The sequence below is a fragment of the Mauremys mutica genome, chromosome 1, assembly GCF_020497125.1.
Source record: "Mauremys mutica isolate MM-2020 ecotype Southern chromosome 1, ASM2049712v1, whole genome shotgun sequence".
NCBI classification, from domain to species: Eukaryota; Metazoa; Chordata; order Testudines; family Geoemydidae; genus Mauremys; species Mauremys mutica.
The window spans coordinates 115,268,909-115,294,990 of NC_059072.1; the positions used below are offsets into that span (position 1 = coordinate 115,268,909).

The 26,082-nt window shown below is 44.5% G+C and overlaps 1 protein-coding gene and 1 long non-coding RNA gene across 4 annotated transcripts in view; one reads left to right on the forward strand and one right to left on the reverse strand.

The window, feature by feature from the left end:
- RERG (RAS like estrogen regulated growth inhibitor) overlaps positions 1 to 13,982 on the reverse strand; it is a 131,282-nt gene extending 117,300 nt beyond the window's left edge. Inside the window, exons 1-3 of one of the 3 annotated variants that reach the window (XM_044982628.1) lie at positions 13,659 to 13,982; positions 11,496 to 11,562; positions 10,686 to 10,859 (exon numbers count right to left, since the gene is read on the reverse strand). In XM_044982628.1, coding sequence (XP_044838563.1) covers positions 10,686 to 10,746 — 61 coding nt within the window. In that variant the 5' untranslated portion in view covers positions 10,747 to 10,859; positions 11,496 to 11,562; positions 13,659 to 13,982. Of the gene's footprint in view, positions 1 to 6,995; positions 7,108 to 10,685; positions 10,860 to 11,495; positions 11,563 to 13,658 lie in introns of those variants that run through there. The other 2 variants (XR_006572828.1, XM_044982620.1) reach the window with 2 other exon arrangements.
- A 3,717-nt stretch (positions 13,983 to 17,699) lies between these two features.
- Positions 17,700 to 26,081, forward strand: LOC123371438. Its single transcript, XR_006579797.1, has 3 exons — positions 17,700 to 18,029; positions 18,726 to 18,871; positions 25,884 to 26,081. It is a non-coding gene; the product is annotated as an uncharacterized LOC123371438 (long non-coding RNA).
- The last annotated feature ends 1 nt before the right edge of the window (position 26,082 follows it).

Consider the following 26,082-nt stretch of genomic DNA (forward strand, 5'->3'; position numbering starts at 1 on the left):
GTCTCCAGGTAACCAATGGGCCTGATTTTTTGAGAGGTTCTGAGCACCCACAAATCCAAATCTGGATCATAGTTGCTAGGACAGCATGAGTGTCTTGTGATGAGCTGCTATGTGCCATTCCACACCACCAGCTGCCAGCTCTCTTATCTGAATGGGGAGGCTAGAGAGGCAGCTGTGAATGAAGGCAGAGGTTCAGCAGATGGCTGTGGAGCCTTACAGAGCTAGTGGGTGAAGGCGGAAGACCAGAAATGGGAGCTGATCAGTTGGGGGAAGTGGTGGAAAACTGGGGCAGAGAGACACATATGTGAATAGGCATGGGGAAACAAGGGGAAGGTAGGAACTGCAAGCACTCAGGGTGGGATTAGGGAATGAGATTAACCTCGCTGGGGGATACCCAAATCCTCAAGCCAGCATTTGTAATTACCCAAAAGAAATACTGGGGTTATACCTCTGTCAGCCATCACTGCATTGAATGATACATTCAGGTAGTTACTGCGCAGTTAGTGGTAAAATACTGTATACTATTTTATGGTAACCGGGCAAGTGAGTCCTCTGACCACCCCACGAGGAGGCTTTGCTTATCTTTTGCAGTAATTCCTGGAGGCCAAAAACAATCAAGGTCCCCATCTCACCAAGCCAAGCACTGTGGTTTGTTTGTGTATGTTAAGACAGCAGCGCAGTATATACAAACCTTGGAGTCTGGCATCCTTTCCCCAGTGGTCAAGCAGCCGGTTATATTTAGCACAACCTAAACAGACACCAAAAATGGCAGAACAAGACTTAATTCTGACAACTGTCACCAGCTGCTCTGAGAAGATGCAGGTAGAGTAGATGCCAGTGAACAGTAAAGAAGATGAAGCTGAGAGGAGGGATAAGACTATATGAACAATCTTTGGTTTTAGGCTAGTACATTCCTGCATTAGTTACTCCTTGATTTGTGTTAGCCGGGAGGAGGATGTAATGTCAAACAGACTCACAAGCAAACAAGCTTTGTCTCCTCCGTGGTCTGATACTGGCTGCTCGCGAGCAAGTGTGAGCAGGGGATAAAGAGTGGCCAGAATCCCTGTACATGCTTTTCATGAGTGAAACTGATCTACTTCAGGGGCTTAATTGGTGCAAAGGGATCAATTGCACCCCAGATGAAGGGTGCAGAGGAGTCCTATCACAGGTTAGAGCATTACGTACATCAAAAAGGAACATGTTTGAGTAGCCTGGGGGCATGGCCAGAGGCCTGTTCCCATCCCCTTCTCCTTGCACTGGGTAACATTCTATTCCTAGTAATACACAAGAGTTAAATATGTGTACACAAGACCCTCCAATAAGCACATCCTCTCATCCATGGCATCAAACCAGAGGACAGAAGAAGCAGGAGTTGTTTAATATGGAAAAATAATAACATTTCACCAGCACCACGTTAGGAAAAACAAATACTGTGCATGTTAGGAAAAATGAATACAGCTGATCCCGTAACAAGCACTATAATAGGAGTGTCTTTAGATAAGTAATGAAAGCAATTGTCCCACTGTACCACCATGAAATTCCACCCCATTTTTTGGACTTCTGAAGTAACCTGTTATGGTAACTTTCCCTGGCCGTGTCAACTGTATAAAACCTGACTTTAAAGCTGTTGTGTGATGAGGATTTTTCCCCTGACAGAACTGATAACTAGAGGAGTAATTGCTGTTGAAGAATAATTTAACATTTCCTAGTAAATACACTGAACTAAAAATGGTAAAAGAAGGGGTTGGGCGCATAAGAATGTGCATTGTGAGGCTGAAAATCACTTTTAAAGAGACAGCTTTGATAACTGTGTGTGCAGCTTTGGAAAAAAGGAGGTGGAGTTAAAATCTAAAATGAGTGGGGAGGGCGTAGAACTCAGTTCAAAGCTTGCCTTCTTGTGTCTACAACTCTCTATGGACTCATTCTAGCCTGCCTCCATACACTGTCTGGCTACACCCTTCCCTGGTGTTGCAACTATGTCTACCATCAACTTCCCCTCTCTCTGCTGAATCTGGCCACAACTGGTCTGAGAGCCCTCTCTTCTGAAACTCCTTCTATCTGGATCATCTACAAGAGTTTCCTACTGTAGATTTAAAATCTTCTCTGAACATATATTTTTGTCTCCTGCCTCAACCACTTGGTTTCCTCCCCTGCTATTATTTCATCCATAGGTTCAAAAATGTTTGGACCAGCTGGGATGTTTAGATCATGTCGTCCAACATCCTGTATAACACAGGATGTAGAACTTCACCCAATTACTCTAGTATTGAGTTCAGTAACTTGTTGCCATCCAGTTTTGAAGGTTGAACTTTGTAGCATAACAAACCAGAGCTGGCTGAAATGTTTTTAAATTTGAGACTTCAAAAATATAAATGGGAAAATTTTGTGTGTGCCCCACCATTTCCCAACCAATTATATAACAAACATTTTATCCTATAAACTTGGATGAAAACTACTATGCAAACAAAACAAAAAAAATTGTACTGCACTGTTTTGCGTCTCTATTCTGTACTTAATTACATACTGGGCACAAAAAGGGAATTGGTTTAAGACATTTCTGATGTTAGAGTGTGATTCCACCAGATGCTGTGTGTGTTCAGCACCTTGTAAAATTTCATAACCCTCCTTTCCCCCTCCCCACACACAAATAAACAACTTTAGTGGATTCCCTGCCTGCCCTCTTGTTTTTGACTGGCTCTAGTGAAGAGATTATTTCTGTTCACTCAGGTTTTTTTGGCAAATGTAAAAGTATCTCCCTTTTGATAAAACTTAAAACATGCACAAATCACACAGCCCAAAAGGATCTCCTCAGACCACCGCCACATCTCACAGAAAAAAGCCCAGATTCATCCATTTCATTTTTCACACAGCTTTGCTTTGGTAGTGATGGTTGTAGTATTGGGGACTATGCCTTTAAGGGATGACCTTCCCAAACCTAGTCTGAATGGGGCACTGTGAAGCTCCGGTTAGATACAGCCCATTGAAACTGAACCCAGAATAAAGCAGATCTCTTGCAACAAAGTGATCACTGAACAAGGGCCATATGCTGACCTGGATCTGCACGCTGCAGTCAGTAGGGTCAATGTAGCATAGGGCCCCATGCACAAGTGCAGTTCTGACACTGCTCCAAACACAGCATAAGCAGATGCTGGATATGGTCCAAACTTATGCATGTGCTTAACTTTATGCCCTTCCAGTCACAGTGTGCAAAACTAACCATGTGCATAAGCCTTTGCTGAATCATGGCCTTTCCAGGGGTTTGCCTTTGCTGTTCACTTAAATAGCCACAACAAAATACCAAAACCTTTGTCTAGGCTTTTCGCCTGAGCATGGCTATTCCTAGCATTTTCTCTGCAGGGCTTCTGTATCCCTAACTACCTTTCTCTCAGGCAGGTTCTTCCATCCTGGCTTGAAACTGATGGGAGTCACTTGCCAGCATGAGGCAGCTGAAATAACTCTTCATCCTAGTGACCTAGAAGTGCTCTGTTTTCCAGTGCAAAACCCTGCAATCTGCCGCACTGAGATGGGGCCATACAAAGTAAAAGCTATACAGACTTTTGAAAGCTAAGCTAGCACATACCTTAGCTCAGGGGTCGGCAACCTTTCAGCAGCGGTGTGCCGAGTCTTCATCTATACACTCTAATTTAAGGCTTCGCGTGGCAGTAATACATTTGAACGTTTTTAGAAGGTCTCTTTATAAGTCTCTATATAACCAAACTACTGTTATATGTAAAGTAAATAAGGTTTTTCAAAATGTTTCAGAACCTTTATTTAAAATTAAATTAAAATGCAGATCTTATTAGTTTAGTGTGATCCTTGCCCTTGCTTTTCCTTGCTGAGTTTTCCAATGTCTGGTGGCACCTATTTAGATAGTTTAAGCTGCACACAGGCTTCTGAGTTATAAGTTGTTAACCGGCTGGCAGGAGGTCAGCAGCTGGAACCCCAGATCGGCAGCTGAGGTGAGTGGAGCTGGCGGCTGGTAGGGCTGAGCAGGGCCAGAAGCCTGGACCCTGTCTGGCAGGGGGCCTGCGCTGGAACTCCAACTGGAAGCAAGGTGAGTGGGGCTGTGGCGGGGACCCCGGCTGGCAAGGGGCCAGCAGCCAGAACCAGCTCAGCCCGCCGCCGCTCTGGGGTTTCCACCACCGGCTCCTTGCCAGCTGGGGTCTCAGCCCGCTGCCAGCCTGGGGTTCCTTCCCCCAGGCCAGCAGCGGGTGCTGAGTGGGGCTGTGGTGGGGGGGTCCCCAGCTGGCAAGGGGCCAGCAGCGGGAACCCTAGAGCGGTGGCGGACTGAGCTGTTCAGCCCACTGCTGCTCTGGAGTTTCCACCACCAGTTTCTTGCCAGCTGGCGTCTCAGCCCGCTGCCAGCCTGGAGTTGCTTCCCCCAGGCCAGCAGCGGGTGCTGAGTGGGATCCCGGCTGGCAAGGGGCCAGCAGCGGGAACCCCAGAGCGGCGGCGGGCTGAGTGGCTCAGTCCACCCCACATGCCATCAAAATCAGCTTGTGTGCCACCTTTGGCACGCGTGCCGTAGGTTGCCAACCCCTGCCTTAGCTGGACACTAATCATTCCAAGGTCAAAATAAAAAAAGTCTCCTAGGCATAGATACTGTATTTTGAACTTTGTATTTAAAGGCCAATTAAATTGGGAGCTGGAAAAGACTTCAACCATTTCAATGCTTCCATCCATTCTTTTTTCTCTCTCACACACACACATTCATGCTCTTCCCCTTCCGTACAGGTCATTCCTCTCCAGCCTTTCTTTTCCCCCTCCCACCCATGCATGTATTGCAGACCTTCGTTGCAACCATTGGGGGATCAGACCTTTGTGACTTTCTTTAATGGCTGTTAATATCACAGTTTTAAAATAGCCACTTGCATTATGAAATCCCAGCTCTCTTTGGAATAGGAATGAAGGTGTAAAATCAAACTGAACAGTGATTAGAACAGCAGTGTGTAAACTAGGGCTGTCAATTAATTGCAGTTAACTCATGTGATTAACTCAAAAAAATTAATCGCAATTAATCATACCGTTAAACAATAAAATACCCATTGAAATTTATTAAATATTTTGGATGTTTTTCTACATTTTCAAATATATTGATTTCAATTACAACACGTAATATAAAGTGTACAGTGCTCACTTTGTTATTTATTACAAATATTTGCACTGTAAAAATGATAAAAGAAATAGTATTTTTTTCAATTCACCTCATAGAAGTACTGTAGTGTAATCTCTTTATCATGAAAGTGCAACTTACAAATATAGATTTTTTTTGTTACATAACTGCACTCGAAAACAAAATAATGTAAAACTTTAGACCCTATAAGTCCACTCAGTCCTACTTCTTGTTCAGCCAATTGCTAAGACAAACAAGTTTGTTTACATTTATTGGAGATACTGCTGCCTGCTTCTTATTTACAATGTCACCAAAAAGTGAGAACATATGTTCGCATGGCACTTTTGTAGCCAGCATTGCAAGATCTGCTAAACATTCGTATGCCCCATCATGCTTTGGCCACCATTCCAGAGGACATGCTTCCATGCTGATGATGCTTTGTTAAAAAAAAATTGTGTTAATTAAATTTGTTACTGAACTCCTTGGGAGAGAACTGTATGTCTTCGGCTCTGTTTTACCCACATTCTGCCATATATTTCATGTCATATCAGTCTCAGATGATGACCCAGCACATGTTGTTCGGTTTAAGAACACTTTCACAGCAGATTTGACAAAACACAAAGAAGGTACCAATGTGAGATTTCTAAAGATAGCTACAGCACTCGATGTAAGAATCTGAAGTGCCTTCTAAAATCTGAGAGCAATTGGGTATGGAGCATGCTTTCAGAAGTCTTAAAAGAGCAACACTCCGATGCAGAAACTACAGAACCCGAACCACCAAAAAAGAAAATCAACCTTCTGCTGGTGGCATCTGACTCAGATGATGAAAATGAACATGCTTCAGTCTGCACTGCTTTGGATCATTATTGAGCAGAACCCATCATCAGCATGTTCTCTGGAATGGTGGCTGAAACATGAAGGGACATATGAATCTTTAGCAGATTTGGTTTGTAAATATCTTGCAATGCCGGCTACAACACTGCCATGTGAATGCCTGTTCTCACTCTCAGGTGACATTGTAAACAAGAAGAAGGCAGAATTATCTCCTGCAAATTGTAACCAAACTTGTTTGTCTTAGCAATTGGCTGAACAAGAAGTAGGACTGAGTGGACTTGTAGGGTCTAAAGTTTTACATTGTTTTATTTTTGAATGCTGCTATTTTTTGTACATAATTCTACACTTGTAAATTCAAATTTCATGATAAAGAGATTGCACTACAGTACTTGTAGAAAGTGAATTAAAAAGTATTATTTCTTTTATTTTTACAGTGCAAATATTTATAATAAAAATAAATATAAAGTGAGCACCGTACATTTTGTATTTTTTGTTGTAATTGAAACCAACCAATATATTTGAAAATGTGGAAAACATCCAACAATATTTATATAAATAGTATTATTGTTTAACAGCACGATTAATCATGATTAATTTTTTAATCACTTGACAGCCCTAATGTAAACTACTGTGAGCTTTAATTCTCCATTCCATCCAAGACATTGTGGAGAGGGGAGGACACAGAGAGCTGGTGGCCATTCTCATTCAGGGCTGCCTGGCTCCAGGGCAAGTGCACCCTAACTTATGCCAGTGGAGGACTGGGTAGAGTAGAGCTCTGCCATGCCCCTTCCCTGCCTTTGAAATGCCACTGCCTTTCTTCCCCTTCAGTAGGGGTGGTGTGTGGCTGACACAGGAGACAGCAAACAGTTCTGCTGCTCAGAAGGAATTCTCTATCCATTATCCGCAGCCAGTTTAAGGCCACTTTGCATTGTTTATGCAGTGCAAACTGGCCTTAGCAAAATGGAGAATGCAGCTCCCGGTGTGTTCGTGCATTGGAACACTTCCACTGGTTTAACTTGCACAAGACAGAGAGGCTGTGTACCGAATGCTCATTTATTGCTCAGTGTAATTCTGAAGTAACCTTCTTAGCTTCAGTGGAAGTACTCTTGATTTACACCTGTGCGAGTAGATTTGGTCCTCTATCTTTGAAGGGTTTACATCTAGAGAGGAAAATAAAATAGGTGAGGTAGATTAGCAATGAAATCTACTGGCCTTAATCTGCTAGGATGATAAGTAAATGGTGGCTATGTCTGAGAACAGATTTTATGTAACCATTTAAAAAACAAAAACAAAAAACAAACAAAAAAACCTCTAGCCTAGAAAACCTAAGGGCAAGGAAACCTGACAACTAGCAGCAAGTGTAGAAGTTTGTCTGGCTTTAGCTCTTTGAGACTTCATCACTCATGCTCCATCCCACCTTTCTGAGAGCCTTGAATTAATATACCGAAGGAAAGAATAGGAAGTCTTACTGAACACATCCTATTAAGTGGACTACTACGTAGATCAGAGTAAAGCCCTGATCTTACTGCCAGTAACATCAGTGGTAAAACTCCCATTGGCTTCACTGTTGCATGATGGAAGCAGGGCCAGCTCCAGCTTTTTTGCCACCCCAAGTAGAAGAAAAAAAAAAGACTAAGCTGATCGGTGGCACTTTTGGCGGCAGCTCAATTGCGCCGCTTCATTCTTCGGCGGCAATTCAGCTCCCTCTCTTCCTCTTCGGCAGCAGCTCAAAGAGGAAGAGAGGGACCAAGGGACCCGCCGCCAAATTGCTGCCAAAGACCTGGACATGCCGCCCCTTTACATTGGCCGCCCCAAGCACCTGCTTCCTTCGCTGGTGCCTGGAGCCGGCCCTGGATGGAAGCCTAAAATTCCCAAAGCATCCTGTCCCAGCACACTTTGTTTCTTCTGCAAAAAATTCTTTATGGCTACCTCAGCTTCAATCATTCCCAAACCCTGATCAAGAATTGGGAGGGGAATCTTTCCAGGACATTACAATATGCTTCTGTAACTTCACAAATGTTCTGCTTTTAGGGAGGGAAGCCAATAAAGGCTTAAGACAGACTAGAATCTAATGTCTTGCCCTGTCTCGTTAAATGAGGATGAGCCAAAAAAGAGAGAAAGCCAGTGACCTTATTTTGGAATGACTCTCTGGTAATCAAAACAGTCCTATTTATTGCCACATGTATTTCCTTCTTCATATGCATCTAGTCCACTCCAGTGTCTTGAGTCATGTTCTGGCTTTTAGAACTTGGCTTAACTTCCAGCTGTCTGGCTTAGTCAAGTCTAGTACTGTACAGTCAGAGAAACCAGGGTTTCACACACTACATATCATAAATTGGACACATATCTTGATGGAAAATTATATGGACACGCTCAAGAATCTACATCTCTTTCACAAAAAAGCCACTTAGAAGGCAGCATCTATTACATCCTAACACTGGGCCTTTCTGTCCACTGTAGTTTGCTCTCTGGGGACTATTTTGTCTCTCATCCTGCTCATAGTTGATCCACAATAACAGTCTCAGTATTGCTACCACCAGTGACGCTGTCCTGATATTAGCACAGTGGGGAATAATTGCCAGAAAACCTTAGTGTAGTGAAGGCCATAAAGGGAAGACCAAATGTGAAAACTGTACCGCTCACATGCTAGATGTTCTTACGAAGGACACTGCTGATTACTTTTAAAGTCTCTTTTTTAAAATAAAAATTACGAAACCTCATATGAAGAGAAATATATATTGTGTGTGGAGGGGGGCGTTAATTTTGGGAGAGGGGACACTTGGGAGGGAGATTCTCCTTCATTATTCTGAATCCAGACAAAGCATTGTGCTAGGCAACCACAACCATAAACAGAGTTTGACTACAAACAAAAAGTGAAACTAACTGGCCTTATTGCACTGTCCAAACTGACTTGCAAAACTTAAATAGGATAAATGGTAGAAAGTAAAGGCAGATTTATTACAGCACTTCCAGTTAACAGTCTGTGGCATTATAACACAGATAAGGCAATTTAAATCTTTGTTTTTAATCTTAAGAGTCCCCTTTTAAATACGTTATGTAAGTAGATACGATTAAATTTGTGTTGCCTTTGTGATATGATCGCTATAATGTCCTCTGTCCCATGTACAATCTTCCTTTGTAGGCTGATGGAAGTGAGCTATTTCACAGATATTTTCCTGGTACAGTATTTTCTGAATAAACACACTTGGGTCCAAATTAACTAAACAATAATAATGTTTATGGGCCTGATCCTCAGTTGCTGTAAACTAAAATATACCTCCACGGAACTGCACTGATTTTTCAACAGCTGATTATCTAGCCCTATGTTCTTAAAAGCACACACTGTAACTTCATGTTGCTCACACTTCAAACAAACAGCTATAATACATGGTACCTGTGGAGACCAGCCTTATATTTTGCAAGGTCCCAAACTGTCACAGGAGGTAAATTAGGCTAAGAGATGCCTTGCCTTCTGGTCCTATTGTCTGAAGTGTATATTAAGGTAGCCCTAAAGTTGTCAAGTAAATGCAAGACTACAGCACTATTCAAGGTAACTTGTGCACCTCATATCACTTACCAGTCAGTACTTGTTTCTATAAATGCACCATTGTACTGCTCTAAGTACAAATGGTGCATCTCATGCAAACCTTCTGATGTCAAAATCCCAGACAATATTAAGATGATCGAGCCTGGAATGAATAGATCGGTAGAAAAGGGGTGTGTGTGTGTGTGTGTGTAAACTTTAATTTTCTACTGAGATTGTCACTTGCTGATGGGGGTTTGTTCCACTGGGCACACCAATGGAGTTGGCAGGTGAATTTGGCCAGCAGCTCGCTAAGGGGCTCAGTTGTTCCCTGGGTGCTGAAGTGGGTGGGAGTTCTGTGATTCCTCTGAGCCTACATTTTTTTAACTTGCTCATTCAAATCTAATTTTAAGTGGAAGCAACAAGGAGGGATATTCCATGTAAAACAGACGCCAGCTGTTTCCTCTCCACCCTGCAGGAGGCTAAAATAGGGATGTTGTGAATAAAGTCAGTTGTTGCTTTATCCTCCTCAAAACAGGGCAAAGCTGGGTCATCCAAAAAGTCACCCTGATCTGGTTTGGTCCTTCCACTTCTCTTTAGAATCCTGTGAAAACTGCTGTGATATCACACAACTGGTTGTTAGCTCCACATCGCTTCCAGTGCACTTTCCTAGGGTCTGATCCTGTGAGTTGCTGAGCACCAGAAATCCCCACTGGAATCAATAGGCACTGCAGCACTCAATACTGCTCGGGACAAGTGCATTATTCTACCTGGGCTCTGACCTCCTTTTGTATAGGGAATTAAAAAATAATAATCAACATGTCGTAATCTGAGCAAGCTATGTAGGGACAAATTAAACAATGCTAGTCCATCTCTATCTCCACAGAAATCAATAGGAGTCTTGGCATTGACTTCAAACAGTAAGCCTGATCCCACTTCCATTGTTATACTATTCCTTTTATTTGCAGAGCCTAGAGCATGAAAAATAGTTTGGAAAGCTAAATTAAAAATTAGGGGCCTGATGCTGATCTCTCTGACACCAGCTTTACACCCATATCACCCCACTGGCTTCTCTGATGCTCTGCATGATTCACACTGGTATACATAAAATCAGAGGAAGTCCCAGCTGTTTTTTGCATACACAAAAGAACACTGGACAGAGTGAGGAAAAAGCCACCTGATCAAAGACAGAAGAAAAACAGACAACAAATATACCTGACTTCCCCACACCGGCTCGACCAAAGATCGCCAGCTTCACTTCTGCACTTTTAGCCATGGTGGGAAAATGGAACGCTGGAGAATTCGCTGGATTACCCCAAATTGAGCAGACGGAAGGTTCCCAGGTCCCGTCTTCAGCTTCACCACGTCATTGTGACTTCTGCACGGAACCTTAAAGTGGTGTAATATAGTGAGTAGGCAGAAATCAGACTCTTCCTAAATATTTCTTTATTTAAACCATACGCTAATGTCCTCAAACACAGAGGTAACAATACTGACACCTTTGGTGTTTGTCACCATTCGTGTAGAATATATATAACATTTAGTTTTCTAGCTCAGCTGTTGAGACATGCCCCTGTGACACTTTGTTGAACAAAGGTTCTTATTCAATAATCTTCAGCACTCAGCTCATAATGCCATATAAGGGTCCCTATTACTTTTTTTTAAAGCCAGCTGGGATAGCTTATATTATAGCTTTTGGCCAAACTAACTTTAATGAATTTTATTTTACAGAATACATTTAAAAACCATAAGTATTCATTAATCTATTTGCAGATAGTTGAACTCTCTTTCCCTTTCCCAAATCCTCAATTATTTCAAAACCCCAATTACTCAGCAGCAGTTACTTAAAAGTCTTCAACGGTTCTAAATATTTGCACCTTGCCCATTCCAGTAAACAAAATCTTTACACAAAATTCCTTGATGTTCTTTGTGTAAGATGACTCAGCTCAGATGTAAATATTCAGAAAAGCACAGGGCTAGAAAGGGACACTGATGTTTCTCTTTATATAAGAATGTTCCTACTACCTCTATTGCCCTCCTGTATGATCTTCAGCGTGTAATGTCACCTCTCTCTGTGCCTCAATTTTCCCATCTGTGAATTTAAGGATAACTACATTTACTTTCCTTTGTAAAGTGCTTTGAGATTTATGGATGAAGGCACTATAGATGATTAGTATTGTACCAATACTACCATTTAGTGTGGGTAATTCATCTCACCAATTACACCTTAGTATAATTTTACTTCTGTACACAGCATGTTTCACAAAAAATACCAATCTCTGTTTGTTAGAAAGGTTTGCCAATATTTCTATAGAAAGACGTAAGATTATTTTAATCATAAATATCACATATATTAATTGCTACATTAGCATTACCCACACTAAAGCAATAACATGTTTCAAGCAACTTTGAGAAATAAAATAATGTTTTATTAAATTTTCTCAGAATACAATATGTTGCACAAATCTTGTCCAATGTACTTTATTTAGAGAAGGATCTGAATATATTTTTGAAATCTCATTTTTCTGATTTATTTTGCAGAGGAGTAAACGGCAAATCATATTCATCCTGTACAAGCATTTAGAAAGGCAACATCTTTTATGAATTGTTTCATCTACCAACAGAGAGACAGGAATTTAACTCCAAAAAATGCACATATTTGCCTTCCAATTTCTAACCTAATAAAGTCACAGTTGTGTGCTTTGTCAAAAGCAAGTCATGTAAAATCATCTGTAGCAAAACTTGTTTTTCTTACTCTAGTTCTGCTCATGGAAGAAAGACATAAATGTGATGCGGCCAATACATTCCTCTCACTTTCAGCTTTAGATAGGAAATGAAAAATGCTATAGTATGCTGGCAGAAGAAAGTACTTAAAATCAATCTGTACTATATAATCCCTAGTTTTAATGGCTCTTGGGGTTTCTAATACACATAACTGCTGACAACCCTAAAAACCGCCTTGCAGCTTGGGCCAGATTCTCACCTGGTGTGAACTAGAGTAGTTCTGAAGTCAATGGAGCTATGTCAATTTACACTGAGAATCTGACCCTTACTGTTTAAAGAGATGGACGCTTATTTCTAGATGACTATAAATGCACACTGTAAATTAGAGGGTTGCAAGTGTCCCTTTTCTATATTTACATGCTACCTTCCTCTAAAACACATGGGCTAGATGCCAATCTGGTCTATATCTGGAGTAACTCCAACAGTTTGATTTGTTCCTTATTTACACTACAGCAACTGAGTTGAGACTCTGAACCTCATATTTCTATATCAGAGCAAAAGAAAGAAAACAAGACAACGTGTTGCTATATAACAAACTCTCTTTAAGTAAAGATTGACATACTACTGGGTGTACTCTAGCTCCAAAAGAAATCCAATATTCATTTTCATACTCAAATGTCATTGAAAAAAGTATGAATGCTGGTTTGTCACCAAGAATGTCTTAAAAAAACTATGAGCAAAGATTTCCTTCTCAATCAGGCTCATGCATTAAAATAAAAAAGGTATATTTGGTTTAAGTCAACCACACAACTGCCATCCCCTCTTCAATAAACAAATACTAGTCTACACATTAATTTCTCTTCCGATTTTCTGTAGGTCTCTGCCTCACTGTCATCACAGCAAAAGAGCTGAGAAGCATATCGATCTACAGTGTGATCTAAGGGATACTTTTGTTCTCTCTAGTTTTCTGACCTTCAGCTTGCAAATGTTTGGCTTTCCATATGTGACGAGCACATCAGGACAGTCCCTGAAATAATTACAGATCGCTGCTCCAAGCCCACTGCTGTCACTGATTAAATAATACAGTGCAACAGGTAATATTTTGCTTTCCTAATGAAAGGGCTGAAGGAATCCTCCCCCACTGCCGGGCAGATAGACACGCTCGCAATGTGCTCGCCACCTCGCTACTCTTGTTAAAATTAGCAGCCAGGAGGGAACCCCAGAAGTGGAGGTGTCTCCCCTAATACCTTCCCATGCAGATTCCGGAGAGGATCCCAGGAAGCCCACCCTCTTCTAGCTCTGCCCGATGTGGGGACTCGCCGAAGAGATAAACCGGTAACAATTAGGCAGCTTGTTTGTTGCTCTTGGCAAAGCGCGAAGACAGCGGCTGGCTTTGCCAGGGTCCCCCTCTTGCTGCAGCAGCCCCTGGCTATGTGCGCGCTAGCCCAGATGCATCAAACTCACCTCTCCGCACCAGTGCAGCCGCGCGAGGGAGGACGGGGATTCAGCCCTGGTCTTTGCTGCCGGCCAGCTCACCTAGCCGGGTGATCAGAGAAGGGAGCCGACCTCAGCCATGGTGGGTTGCCCGTAGTCTCCTTGCTCCCCCGCCTAGTCCCTCTGCCGCAGAATGCGGAGACTTCACACCGCCCCAGGCAGGACCCGCTCCCCGCGGCCGCCTTCTCCTGCCGGCTACCGCCGCCGCAAGGAAGCTCTCTGGCGCCCCCTGCAGGTGTTCGGGCGCTAGGGCGCGGAACGGGCTGCAGCAGGACCAGCATTGAAGGCGGAGGGGTGTGTGAGAGGTGGTGAGCATGAGGCGTTTCATCTACAGCATAGGGGCAGGTGAAATGGAGACTTCCCCCTTCTCAACGTGTAGCATCGGAACTGGGCCTACGCGATCACATGAAACCAAGAGGCTGGCTTGAGCGGAGCAAGCCGTGGTGTGCAAGAAAATGTGCCAGGGGCTGGTAGTGAGAACTGTGACTAAACGCCTAACCCAAGTGGGAGAACCACGAGGGAGGAAATGCCGTGACTGTCTGTGCCAGCCAGAAGTGGAAACTATAGAAAGGGTTTCTGCCTTAAAAGAAACTCAATCCAGAGACTTTAATGAATTTAAATGTATGCCAGGGGGAAAGCAGTAAACTTTAGTTCTCTGGGTTGAGCTTGCATCGACTGAAGTCAAATGGGAGTTTGATCATTGCCTTCAGTAGGACCAGGAGTCAGACCTTAAGGAGAAAAGTTACAATCACCCCATGTGTTGCTAGATAAGGAATTTCAAGCTCTGTTCAAGTTTGGGCACACCAAGGTTCTGATTTACAGGACCATTGACTTAAGTGGCAGCTGTGGGTTCTCAATACCTCTGAAAATCAGACCCTATGTAATAACAGTTTAGCATCCAGTGGTGCTGTCTACATGTTTTTCCTTTCAATCTGGCTAGGGACCACAACTATCCAATTCAAGAAACAGAAGGCGTGTTGCAGTAAGGGCTTACTTTCATAGAACCTGATCCTACAACTACTTACTACTAGGAGCAGTGTTTACTACCAGGAGTAGTCCCTGAAAATAAACATGTGACCTTGTAATCAAAGGGTGGACAATGGGGCTAACTCATGTTAATAAAGTTAGTCATGAGTGTTTACAAGATCATTCCTAATGGGACTACTCACAGTAGCAAGTATAGCATCTGATAGTAAGCGTTTGTAAATCTGGCCCGTAGTCCTTCTATGCTAAATCATATGACTTGATTTGCTGCATATTAGATATCTTGGGCCAAATTCCTGTTTGGTGTAGATCTGATGGAGTTAAACCAGGGAGGAATTTGGCCCCTTAATTTTTAGCTGTGTCCAATTTAAGAATATCCAGAATACAGCCCTTCCTTACAAGCTGAGCCACTGAATTTCTTTGTGACATTTGGTAAGTCACTTACCTTCTCTTAGTCTGTTTTTCCCCACTGTTAAATGAAGATAATGACACCTGCTAAGAGTGTTTGTTTTTCTAAGGTGCAAGACATTAAGGTTAGTCAGTGGTAGGGCTGAACTCACAATCTCCCAGCCCTGTACTTACTCCACTAGAAGATTACCTGGCTTTGGTGTAGGCGGGAAGACTATACCATGGTTGTCATCCTCCTCCTTTTGTGCCCAGGGTAAATTTTTTGCACACATGAAAAAAGGGCTTTTGAGATTTCACCCACTCAGCTGTGAATAACCCAGTCCCTCCACATTTTGCAAAGGTCAACATTCCAGGGGTTAAAAGAAAAGAAAAAATTCTTGTAAAAATGAACTAAGAAATGTAACCCAAAGTTTCTGGATGTTTGTTTTTTCACCCATTTCATTCAGCACTGTTCACAAGCATTCATCTGTGCCTTGTCAAGTTCTAGAAACATGGAATAGTGAGGGAACTAGCTTTTGCCTGCCCTCTCTAGCCTAACAATAAAACAGTGTTAAGGCTGCTACAGCCACCTTCTTTCCTGGGCTGTAAACAATATCTAGTTTTTACGTAATTTTCCTCTATCAATCCCAAAGTATTTTACAAAGGAGGTGTCATTCATCTTGTGTGTTACAGAGGGGAAATTGAGGCAAAAAGGCTTATTCAAGGCCATCTTTTAGGCTAGGGCCAGAGCTAGGAATAGAATCGAGGTCTCTAAATCTTAAGACAGATGTGATCCAGTGGATAGAACCTTTATCTCCCTTTTTACTGACTTGTCCAATGCTATAGGGATACCTTAGTAACAGCTGTAAACAGAGGTAAAAGGTCCTCAAAGATCAGTGGGTATTGCTCCTGTGTTCAGGTTCCAACTCATCTCTAATGCAAATAAGTGAGATAAAATTGTAGTAAAGGCAATCATCCCCCTCTTCTTAGTGAGCAGAAGTTAAATACAAATTAACTTCACATTCAGATCTTCCACAATGATTCAAGTCTCTCTCATGTAGAATAATAAGAGCACACCAGAGAATTAGGAGGCCGAGGCCTGCAGGGCCTAAGCCTGAGAGGAACTGAGCACCCACAACTCTGCTGCGTTCAATGGGAGCAGCAGACACTCAGCTCCTTCTCAGGATCAGCTCTTAAAATAGCTCAACTGCTTATCGTACAAAGGCAGCTAATTCAAAGGCAGATTTTAAAGCTGTGTTGCAGTTTATATTTTACTTGTTAAAAATAACTGCTGCGGCTTTAAACCTTCTCTCAACGTTTGGTTTACATAATTTAGATAAACTGGCTTTTCCATTCTCCTGTGCGAGTAACTGGTGCATTTCTGTTTTACATATGGGGACGTACGTGTCAGTTTCAAGGGCTGGCATTTGGGTTCTGCGTCTGTGGAATTCACGCTGCAGGGGGGTCATTGAGTTAGATGCTATGTCAGGATTGACAAACCAATGGGAAATTTCTTGACCACCAAAACCTTTTTGTAGCAGTGCAAGCTACAGTAGTAAGCGTAATTAAATCTCATGCTCCTGGTCATAAACTGATCGCTGTGGGGAACAGGAAGGAATTTCTTTCATTCATGAACAACCCTGCATAGACTATATTCAAGATAAGCAGGAGTCCTTCTTCCCTTGCCATCATCGGAGGGTGGAGGTATAGGCCAATGCTGGAAACAGGAAGCCAGGCTTACTATACCAGTGATCTTATCCAGCATGGCATATCCTGTGTTTGACTGTGGGTGAAATCCTGACCCCACTGAAATCAGTGGGAGCTTTACCATTGATTTAATCTTTGGTGCAGGTCTCCTTGCTCCCTTTGGCAGGTAACATTGTACCTAAGTGCTTCTGAAAATGGGATTTAGGCTCCTATGTCACCTAACCTATAGCTCCAGCCAGGCAAGCAATCCCGGAGTCAAAGCCACATATAAACCCAAGCATAAAGGTTTTGGGTGAGGACAATAGGAGGGCATGGGCTGAACCCCAGGTAAGAACCCAGGGTGATCCTGCAGTTAAGACACAGCCACAGGTCTGTCCAACATGTTACCCAAAATGTATATCTAGTGGAAGGAAAAATAGTAGTTACAGCAGGGGAATTGGGACCTGGAATTATCAGTTGCAATGGAGCATTGAGGAGCACACTTTTTGGGAACAGATGTTTAAGGAAGCACTGGTTAGAAACAGGGATTTAGCAGCCAAGCCTTCATCTGGGCTCTGAATATGGAAATTGTGGCCATGGAGATGTTCCAAATGGTAGGGGAGGAGCAGAGACTCAAACTCAACCTCTTCAGTGCAGAGTGATTTATTGGTATGAACAAAGGAACAGGAATTAAAGCAATAAATAAAGACTCGCACAAACATTTACTATTGTTGCCTGTGATAATCCTAGTGCTAGAGACAGTAGCTGGGAACGTTGCTTCCTCTTAGATGCTCATTCTTCTCCAGCATCAGTGTAACTGCGCCTGCTCACCTACAATGTCCAATGACCTTAGTTATAGCTTCATTGCTCTGAGGGGTGATTTTAGGCCCCATATAAGGGCTGAGCAGGCAACTTCCTCCCTCTTAGTGAACTCACAGCTGCAGGTATGGTGCAGCTGCTGTAGGAGCTATATTTTTCTCCCAGGGGAACCTCCCCACAGGTGAGGACAAGCCTAGAGCAATAATCCTGACCTGTTTATAAGAAGCTCATCAGAAGCAGCTACCCTGAATCAGCCTATATCAGCAGTAGGGAATTTCAGACATGCTATGGTTCACCAGAAACCTCCATGGTCTGCTCTTCCACCCACTTATTAAACAGAGAGTAGCAGGGTCCCTAGCAGCAAACTCTAGCCCAGACTCTCTACAGCTATACAAACCCCCAGGCAAAGCTAAACTCAGCCTCAGTATAAATGAAAGGGCTCTCTTCCCAACAGCTGCAGTTGATGTAAGTAGCCCTGAAGGACTCTATCACAATTTCAGGGCCATTCAATAACACTTTATTGCTATGACAAGCTATACAAGTGATGCCAAAGTCCAATGTATTTTTCCTCTGCCTGTCTGGATGATGGTATCATTTCTGTTTTCTTATTATTTTCTTGAGGTATTTCCCCATTTGAAATAGGCAAACCAGAGGCTCTTGCTTCATGAATTGTGCCGATGATTTAGTGTGATGCTGACCACCTGAGGGTAACACTTAAGGCAAGATGTGTAAATTGCACAGGATTGCTAGTGAGTTCATATGTTTAAAACAGAAGAATCAGTTGTGTGTGATTGGGCTATAGGCTGCAGGAACCAAAGGAGCAGTATCTTGCCATGGGGGATGGTTTTCAGTATCTACAAACTGGGGGGCAAATCCTTCCCATGGGGGCACAGAAAAGCAGAGATAACACTGATGTGTCCTCTGCTGTAAGAAACATGCTGGTGAAAGCAGTCGTCCAGGCAGGCCAGGAGTACAGATTCGCAAGTTCTCTTTGCTGGTGCATTAATCAACAGCAGCATACACCTGGAGCAGTGCTTGCTGTTGAGTGCAACACATGTTCTACCTGGGTTGATGGCTGGGTGGTCTCCCTAAGCCAGGGCTGGGGAACCTATGGCACATAGGCTGGATCCATCCCATTGCTTCATTTCATCTGGCCCACAGCAAGTCTCGGCACCCCCACCCCAAGCTGGAGCCGCAAGCACTGGCTTGCCTCACCATGGGCGGGAAGCCCCAAGCCTCGGTGCCACCCCACAGGGCTGGAGCCACAAGTGCCAGCTTGCCCCGAACTTCCGTGCACCTCCAGGCAGGTGAGTGGAACATTTTATATTTCTCTCTCATAAAAAAAAACAAACAACCCACCCTAAATTAAGTTGCTTTTTACTTGTGTGTGGCCCACAATTGATGTTTATTGCGGGTCAAGGGCCCAAGATAGAAAAAAGGTTCCCCGCCCCTTCCCTAAGCAATAGACTGAGTCCATTTGTGGACTGGCTGGTTATTTTGCGCGCTCTCTCTCTCCTAGTATTCACTCAGGTCCTGTGGAGATTCTCAGTCGGTAGTTGAGCAGCTGCTGAACACTATTTGGGGTTAATGTCTTAACACAGATATTTGTAGCAATTACTAAAGGTACACATGGAAACGTTGAGATTGTTTTCTTCAGTTTTATCTTCCAAATGTTTCTGTGTTGGCTCAAGGCACTGTACATAAATCTATTAAGATATGCTAATCTAGCCCAATGAAATATAGGGCTATCTTTGTCATTAAATTATAGATGAACTTTGCTGGTAGTTTGGGTTGTAGTCATTATGAAGTATTGCTGTTTGACTTAATATTATATTATCTCATATTTTCCCTTGTGGCTCATGTTACACAGAGTTTTTAATGATGTGATTCTTGAATGTGTCCTTATGATTTATAACCTCTCTTGTGCTCACTTTTCCCACTATTAAAAAAAATCCAATACGTATTTTACTTGTTTTTAAATGCAAACTGTATCACTTTTATTAATAATAGTGTAATAATTAAGGTCCAGATTCTGCAAACACTTAGATATGTTTAACATTATACATGCCATATGAGTAGTTACAAAGAGTTCAGTGGATTATTCTTGTGTAAAGTTAAGAATGTTTTAAGTGTTTGTCAGTTCTAGGCCTAAATTGAATTAGGAAATAAGCAACGTGGTAGCATTGTATCCCTAAAGCCAATAGAAATGCTGGATATTCAAGAAATGCAGGATCTCGTGAGCCCAGACACTGTATAATGTTGATTAAAAGAAACCTCAGCATTTAAAGTTGCTCTACTTTATGGTACAATGAAGTATCATAGTGGAATGCTGCATGACAGCAGTGTCAAGAATTGGGGCTTGGCTAAATTGAGAGCTAGTGAGCAGTAAGTGGTGATGTAAATCTACCCCATACATGTTTTTGTGGACCATGCTGCCATGCACTAAAAGTTTCATAGTGAGCTTTGCTCGACTGCTGTTCAAACCGCAGTAGATCAAAGGGCACTATGGAACTTCCAGTATGCGGTAGCAGGATGAGACCTTTTAGGTGAGGCAGGCTAGTGTGCTGTAAATGTTACATCCTATCCTGCTGCAAACTAACTCCCCATTTAGACAAGCCCCTTAGGCTCCCACATCCTGCATTGTGATCAGCGTGGGTGGACTGCTGTATCTGAGTGGGTCAGTCTCTTGCCTGTGTTGCACACAAATACCAGAAGGTTATCTAATCAGGTATGTTTTAGTAGTGGAAAGTCTGCAAATTCAAAGACATAGCTCACTAAGGGTATGTCTACACTACAAGAGTAGTTCGATTTAACTTAGGTCAAATTTGTGGATTCGACCTTATGAAGTCGAATTTGTGTATCCACACTAAGGACACTAATTCGACTTTGTGAGTCCACACTAACGGGGCAAGCGTCGACATTGGCAGCGATGCATTCTGGGCAGCTATCCCACAGTTCCCGCAGTCCCTGCTTCCCATTGGAATGCTGGGTAGAGCCCCCAATGCCTGCTGGGGGAAAAATGTGTCGAGGGTGGTTTTGGGTAACTGTCGTCATTCAACCGTCACTCCCGCCCTCCCTCCCTGAAAGCGCCGGCGGGAAATCTGTTTGCGCAGTTTTCTGGTCAGTGACACCGCGGATGTCACAGCACTGCGAGCATGGAGCCCGCTGCGATCATCGCTGCACTTATGGCCGTTGTCAACTCCTCGCACCTTATCGTCCACCTCTTCCACAGTCAGCTGCTGAGAAATCGGGCGAGGAGGCTCCGGCAGCGCGGTGAGGACATGAAGTGTGAGAGTGGCACAGACCTCTCACAAAGCACGGGACCCCGCGCCGCGGAGATCATGGTGGCAATGGGTCACGTTCATGCTATGGGACGGCGATTCTGGGCCCGGGAAACAAGCACGGACTGGTGGGACCGCATAGTGCTGCAGGTCTGGGATGAATCACAGTGGCTGCGAAACTTCAGGATGCGTAAGGGCACTTTCCTTGAACTGTGTGACTTGCTGTCCCCTGCCCTGAAGCGCCAGGACACCCAGATGCGAGCAGCCCTGACTGTGCAGAAGCGAGTGGCCATAGCCCTCTGGAAACTTGCAACGCCAGACAGCTACTGGTCAGTAGCGAACCACTTTGGCGTGGGCAAATCTACCGTGGGGGTTGCTGTGATGCAAGTAGCCCACGCAATCGTTGACCTACTGCTCTCAAAGGTAGTGACCCTGGGAAACGTCCAGGTCGTCATAGATGGCTTCGCCGCGATGGGATTCCCAAACTGCGGTGGGGCTATAGATGGCACTCACATCCCTATCCTGGGACCAGCCCACCAGGCCAGCCAGTATATTAACCGAAAGGGCTACTTTTCAATGGTGCTGCAAGCACTGGTGGACCATAGGGGACGTTTTACCAACATCTACGTCGGGTGGCCGGGCAAGGTTCATGACACTGTTTTCAGGAACTCTGGTTTGTTTAGACGCCTGCAGGAAGGTAGTTTCTTCCCGGAACACACAATAACTGTTGGGGATGTGGAGATGCCTACAGTGATCCTCAGGGACCCAGCCTACCCGCTAATGCCCTGGCTCATGAAGCCCTATACAGGTGCCCTGGACAGTGACAAGGAGCTCTTCAACTACCGGCTGAGCAAGTGCAGAATGGTGGTGGAGTGTGCTTTCGGACGTCTCAAGGGGAGATGGAGGAGCTTACTGACTCGCTCGGATCTCAGCGAAACCAATATCCCCATTGTTATTGCAGCTTGCTGTGTGCTCCACAATCTCTGTGAGAGCAAGGGGGAGACCTTTATGGCGGGATGGGAGGTTGAGGCAAATCGCCTGGCTGCTGATTACGCTCAGCCAGACAGCCGTGCGATTAGAAGAGCCCAGCGGGAAGCGCTGTGCATTCGGGAGGCTTTGAAAGCTAGGTTCCTCAGAGAGCAGGGTAACCTATGACTGTCCAGTCTCTTTACAGAGAAGCTGAACCTGCCCCTGTTTCAGTTACTATTGACTTTTTTCAGCGGTTACATACCCCGTTCACCAGGTTTCCCCCCTTCCAACAGACGTTTAAAAATAAAGTTATTGGAACATTTTTAATTAACAAAGTTTTCTTTACTAACGAATTCACGTTAAAGGGTTCAAACAGGGACGCAGACTGTGGTGGGTACGGTGTGCAGTGATGTACAGACCGCTTCTACACTCGAGGACTGACAGGCTCCTGCTCCTACAGCGGTCTCTGGGGGGAGGACGGTTACCGGAGGGTGTGCAGGAAGGGGTGGGTTTGCAGGAAGGGGTGAGGGGTGTGTGGGAAGGGTGAGTAGGTGTAGGGGGATGATGGCTCTGTCTGGGGCTCAGGGCATCGGAGAGGTTCATGGCTAGGGTGGAAGGGCATGGTAAGGGCAGCCTGCCTTGCCATTTGTGGATGCCAGGCGCTCGGACCCTGGGGCAGCATACACCTCCCAGACTGACCTGGGGCAGCAGACACCTCCCAGAGTGATCCGGGTGCCTAGTGACTGCACTCTGTGTGTGACCTGCTGTTGATCCTGCCCCCATGTCTGTACCCTGGTAATGGTGGCTGTCCTATGCAATTAACAAACCCCTATCTCCCCATCACACAAAGTCTTCTGCAAAGAAACATGACGGAAACAGTAATGAACAGCAAACTATTTTTAATACTCAACTACACAGTTGGGGGATGAAACTGGGATTTTGGATCGGGTGAGCCAGGAAGGGAAGCAATTCTCATACTTTAGGGAATGAGAGCTGTTTGGTACATGAGCACTCTGCTGGGGTGGAGTGACAGTTTTCACGGCCCCTAGCGCCTCTCCTTCTTGTGATTTTGGGTGAGGGGGGGACAGGACTTTGTGGCGGGGGAGGGCGGTTGCAGATACAGTTCAGGGGGGCTCTCTGCTCCTGCCTGCAGTCCTGCAGAACATCCACAAGGCGCCGGAGCGTGTCCGTTTGCTCCCTCATTAGTCCAAGCAGCGTTTGAGTCGCCTGCTGGTCTTTCTGCCGCCACCTGTCCTCCCGTTCGCTGTGTGAGCGCTGCTGCTGAGAGAGGGTCTCCCTCCACTGGCTCTGCTGGGCCGCCTCGACTCTGGAGCAGGCCATCAGTTCAGCGAACATCTCGTCCCGAGTCTTTTTCTTTCACCGCCTAATCTGCGCCAGCCTCTGTGAGGGGGATGCCGGGGCAGTTCGGGAAACAGCCGCAGCTGTGTGATGGGAAAAAGGAAGTGATTTCCTTGCAAAGATACATGTTTGCGAACACTGAACACAGTCTACTCAGTTTCTGTGAACAAGACCATACAGGGCACCTATCTCATGTGCTCTCAGGACAAGTTCGAATTTTCGGCATTCGCTTTCATTGCCTGGGGTCTTGCACTGGAGATTGGACAAGCGGGGCAGGACAGCAGAATCCGTGTAGCAGCCAGGCCTGGTAAGCCGTAAACTTTAGGCTGCTTAACAGTTAATGGATAGCAGTGGCCTCCTGCTGCAGGCAATCTGGAAAGCATAAAGTCTGACCCTGTTCCAGCCCCTCGCGGCTGTCCCCGGGAAAGATCCCTGTATGCTTTCCCTCTGCAGCCTCCAACACGTGGCTGTTAAACGACGGTCATTGTTATGCAAAGGAAAAGTCAAGCATTCACAATAGTAACATTACATTAATTCCCCTAATTAGATGCAGCAGTCACCGAGCGAGATCACCCTGAGGCGGGTCACTAGGACAGACAGAGAGCGCATGCTGCATGAATCCCTGCACAGACCAGGGCCCTATGCTGCCATGCTGGTGGAGGCAATGCTCCCACTATACCTCAGGATGGCCTGGCGCGGAAGAGTGTGCTTCCACGGAGCACCTAATAAGGCACCTCACCCCAGGAACCTCCTGCGTAGGCTTTTCGAGTACCTGTACGAGAGCTTCGTGGAAGTGTCCCAGGAGGATTTCTATTCGATCACTATATGTATTGACCTTCTTTTCGTATAGTTTTTATTCCTGATTTAAAAAAAATAAATGTTTATATGTTTATAGCACTTACGACTGATCCTTCCCCTGATTCAGAGTCCGGGTTAATGGCCGGGGAGGGTTGGTAGGGGATCTCTGTGAGGGTGATGAAGAGATCCTGGCTGTCGGGGAAATCAGTATTGTAAGCGCTGTCGCCTGCCTCGTCCTCCACAAACCCTTCCTCATCTTCCCCATCCGCGAACATCGCCGAGAAACTGCCCGTCGACACTATCCCATCCTCAGAGGCCACGGTCACTGGTGGGGCAGTGGTGGCAGACCCACCGAGAATGGCATGCAGTGCCTCGTAGAAGCGGCATGTCTGGGGCTGGGCTCCGGAGCGTCCGTTTGCCACTTTGATTTTTTGGTAGCCTTGTCTCAGGTCCTTGATTTTCACGCAGCACTGCTTTGCATCCCGGCTGTATCCTCTGAGTGCCATGGCTTTGGAGACCTTCTCGTAGGTCTTTGCATTCCGTTTTTTGGAGCGCAGCTCCGAAAGCACAGACTCATCGCCCCACACAGCGATCAGATCCAAGACTTCCCGGTCAGTCCATGCTGGGGCCCTCTTTCTACTTTGAGATTGCATGGACCCCTCTGCTGGAGAGCTCTGCATCGCTGCCGGTGCTGCTGAGCTCGCCCCAATGTCCAACCAGGAACTGAGATTCAAAATGGCCAGACAGGAAAAGGAATTCAAATTTTCCCGGGGCTTTTCCTGTATGACTGATCAGAACATCTGAGCTCGGACTGCTGTCCAGAGCGTCAACACAGTGGTGCAGTGTGGGATAGCTCCCGGAGCTACTATGGTCGATTTCCGTCCACACATAGGCTAACTCGACATAGCCATGTCGAATTTAGCGCTACTCCCCTCGTCGGGGTGGAGTACCGAATTCGAACTAAAGAGCCCTCTAGGTCGAACTATTTAGCTTCCTGGTGTGGACGGGTGCACGGTTAAATCGAATTAACGCTGCTAAATTCGACATAAACTCCTAGTGTAGACCAGGCCTAAGACTACAATCTTCCCTGAATAATGGGGAGTGAGCAGAGTCGATTCTGAATAGTGGCTCAGTCACAATTTTGTCCCTGTTTTTCTCCTTGCTTAATTGGGCTGGAGGAGGGATGGGGAGAATAGGTAGTGCCAGCCCTCTTCCTGGTGTAGCTTACTTCTCCCGCTGGGTCAGTTCAGCTGCACTAGCTGGGGCCTAGATCATATGGATAGGTGTCACATTGCATTTCCATTGATCTAAAATTGATGAATACTTTTTGAGCACATATGTGTGAAGAAACAGGAATTGAATGAAACATACTTAAAATGCTCTTATGAGTAATTACAATGACAAGTTAAATGTAAAATAGATGTTTTTTTTCCTGAAGGATGCCAAGTTTTATGAAAAGACAATATGTTAAACAGTTGGAGGAATTATCTCCATAGTATGCTCTACTAATCTAGTTAGTATTATGCTAATATAATATAGTTTTATACCACAGGATCCTTAATAAATCAGTAGTTTTTTTTCTTGCCTTCATTTCAGTAATTTATGATAAATAAGACTAAGTATTGAAGTAGGCAGAGAATTAATAACATTTGTAAAGTTTGTAACAAATACGCAAAACCAGACTTTTATCAGGAGTGCTGCATGCAGCACTTGCTGTCTTAACTTCTTGCAGATGTATCCATGCATCTTGAAAGGGGCAGTGATTTTTCATGGGAGTTCATCATTAATTCATTTTCTATTCATATTAACTAATGCTAGTTATACTTTCTTTGCCAGTATTATGACTGCACCTGGTGGGGGGCATGGGTATCTGACTGCAATTTATTAATACTTAAATGGTCATGTTTTTTAGTGGAACTGGTCACTGATGGCAAGAACATCTGGAATTCACTCTTTTCCTGATGTTACCTCTCCATGTTTAATCAAGACCTTGTGGGGGCGGAAGAGGAAGGAATTGCTGCCAGCATTAAGCTGTTCAATTTTCTTGAGCATATAGTAGAGCTCTGGAGAATATTTAGTCAGGCTTTATGTTAAGGGTACATTATCAATAG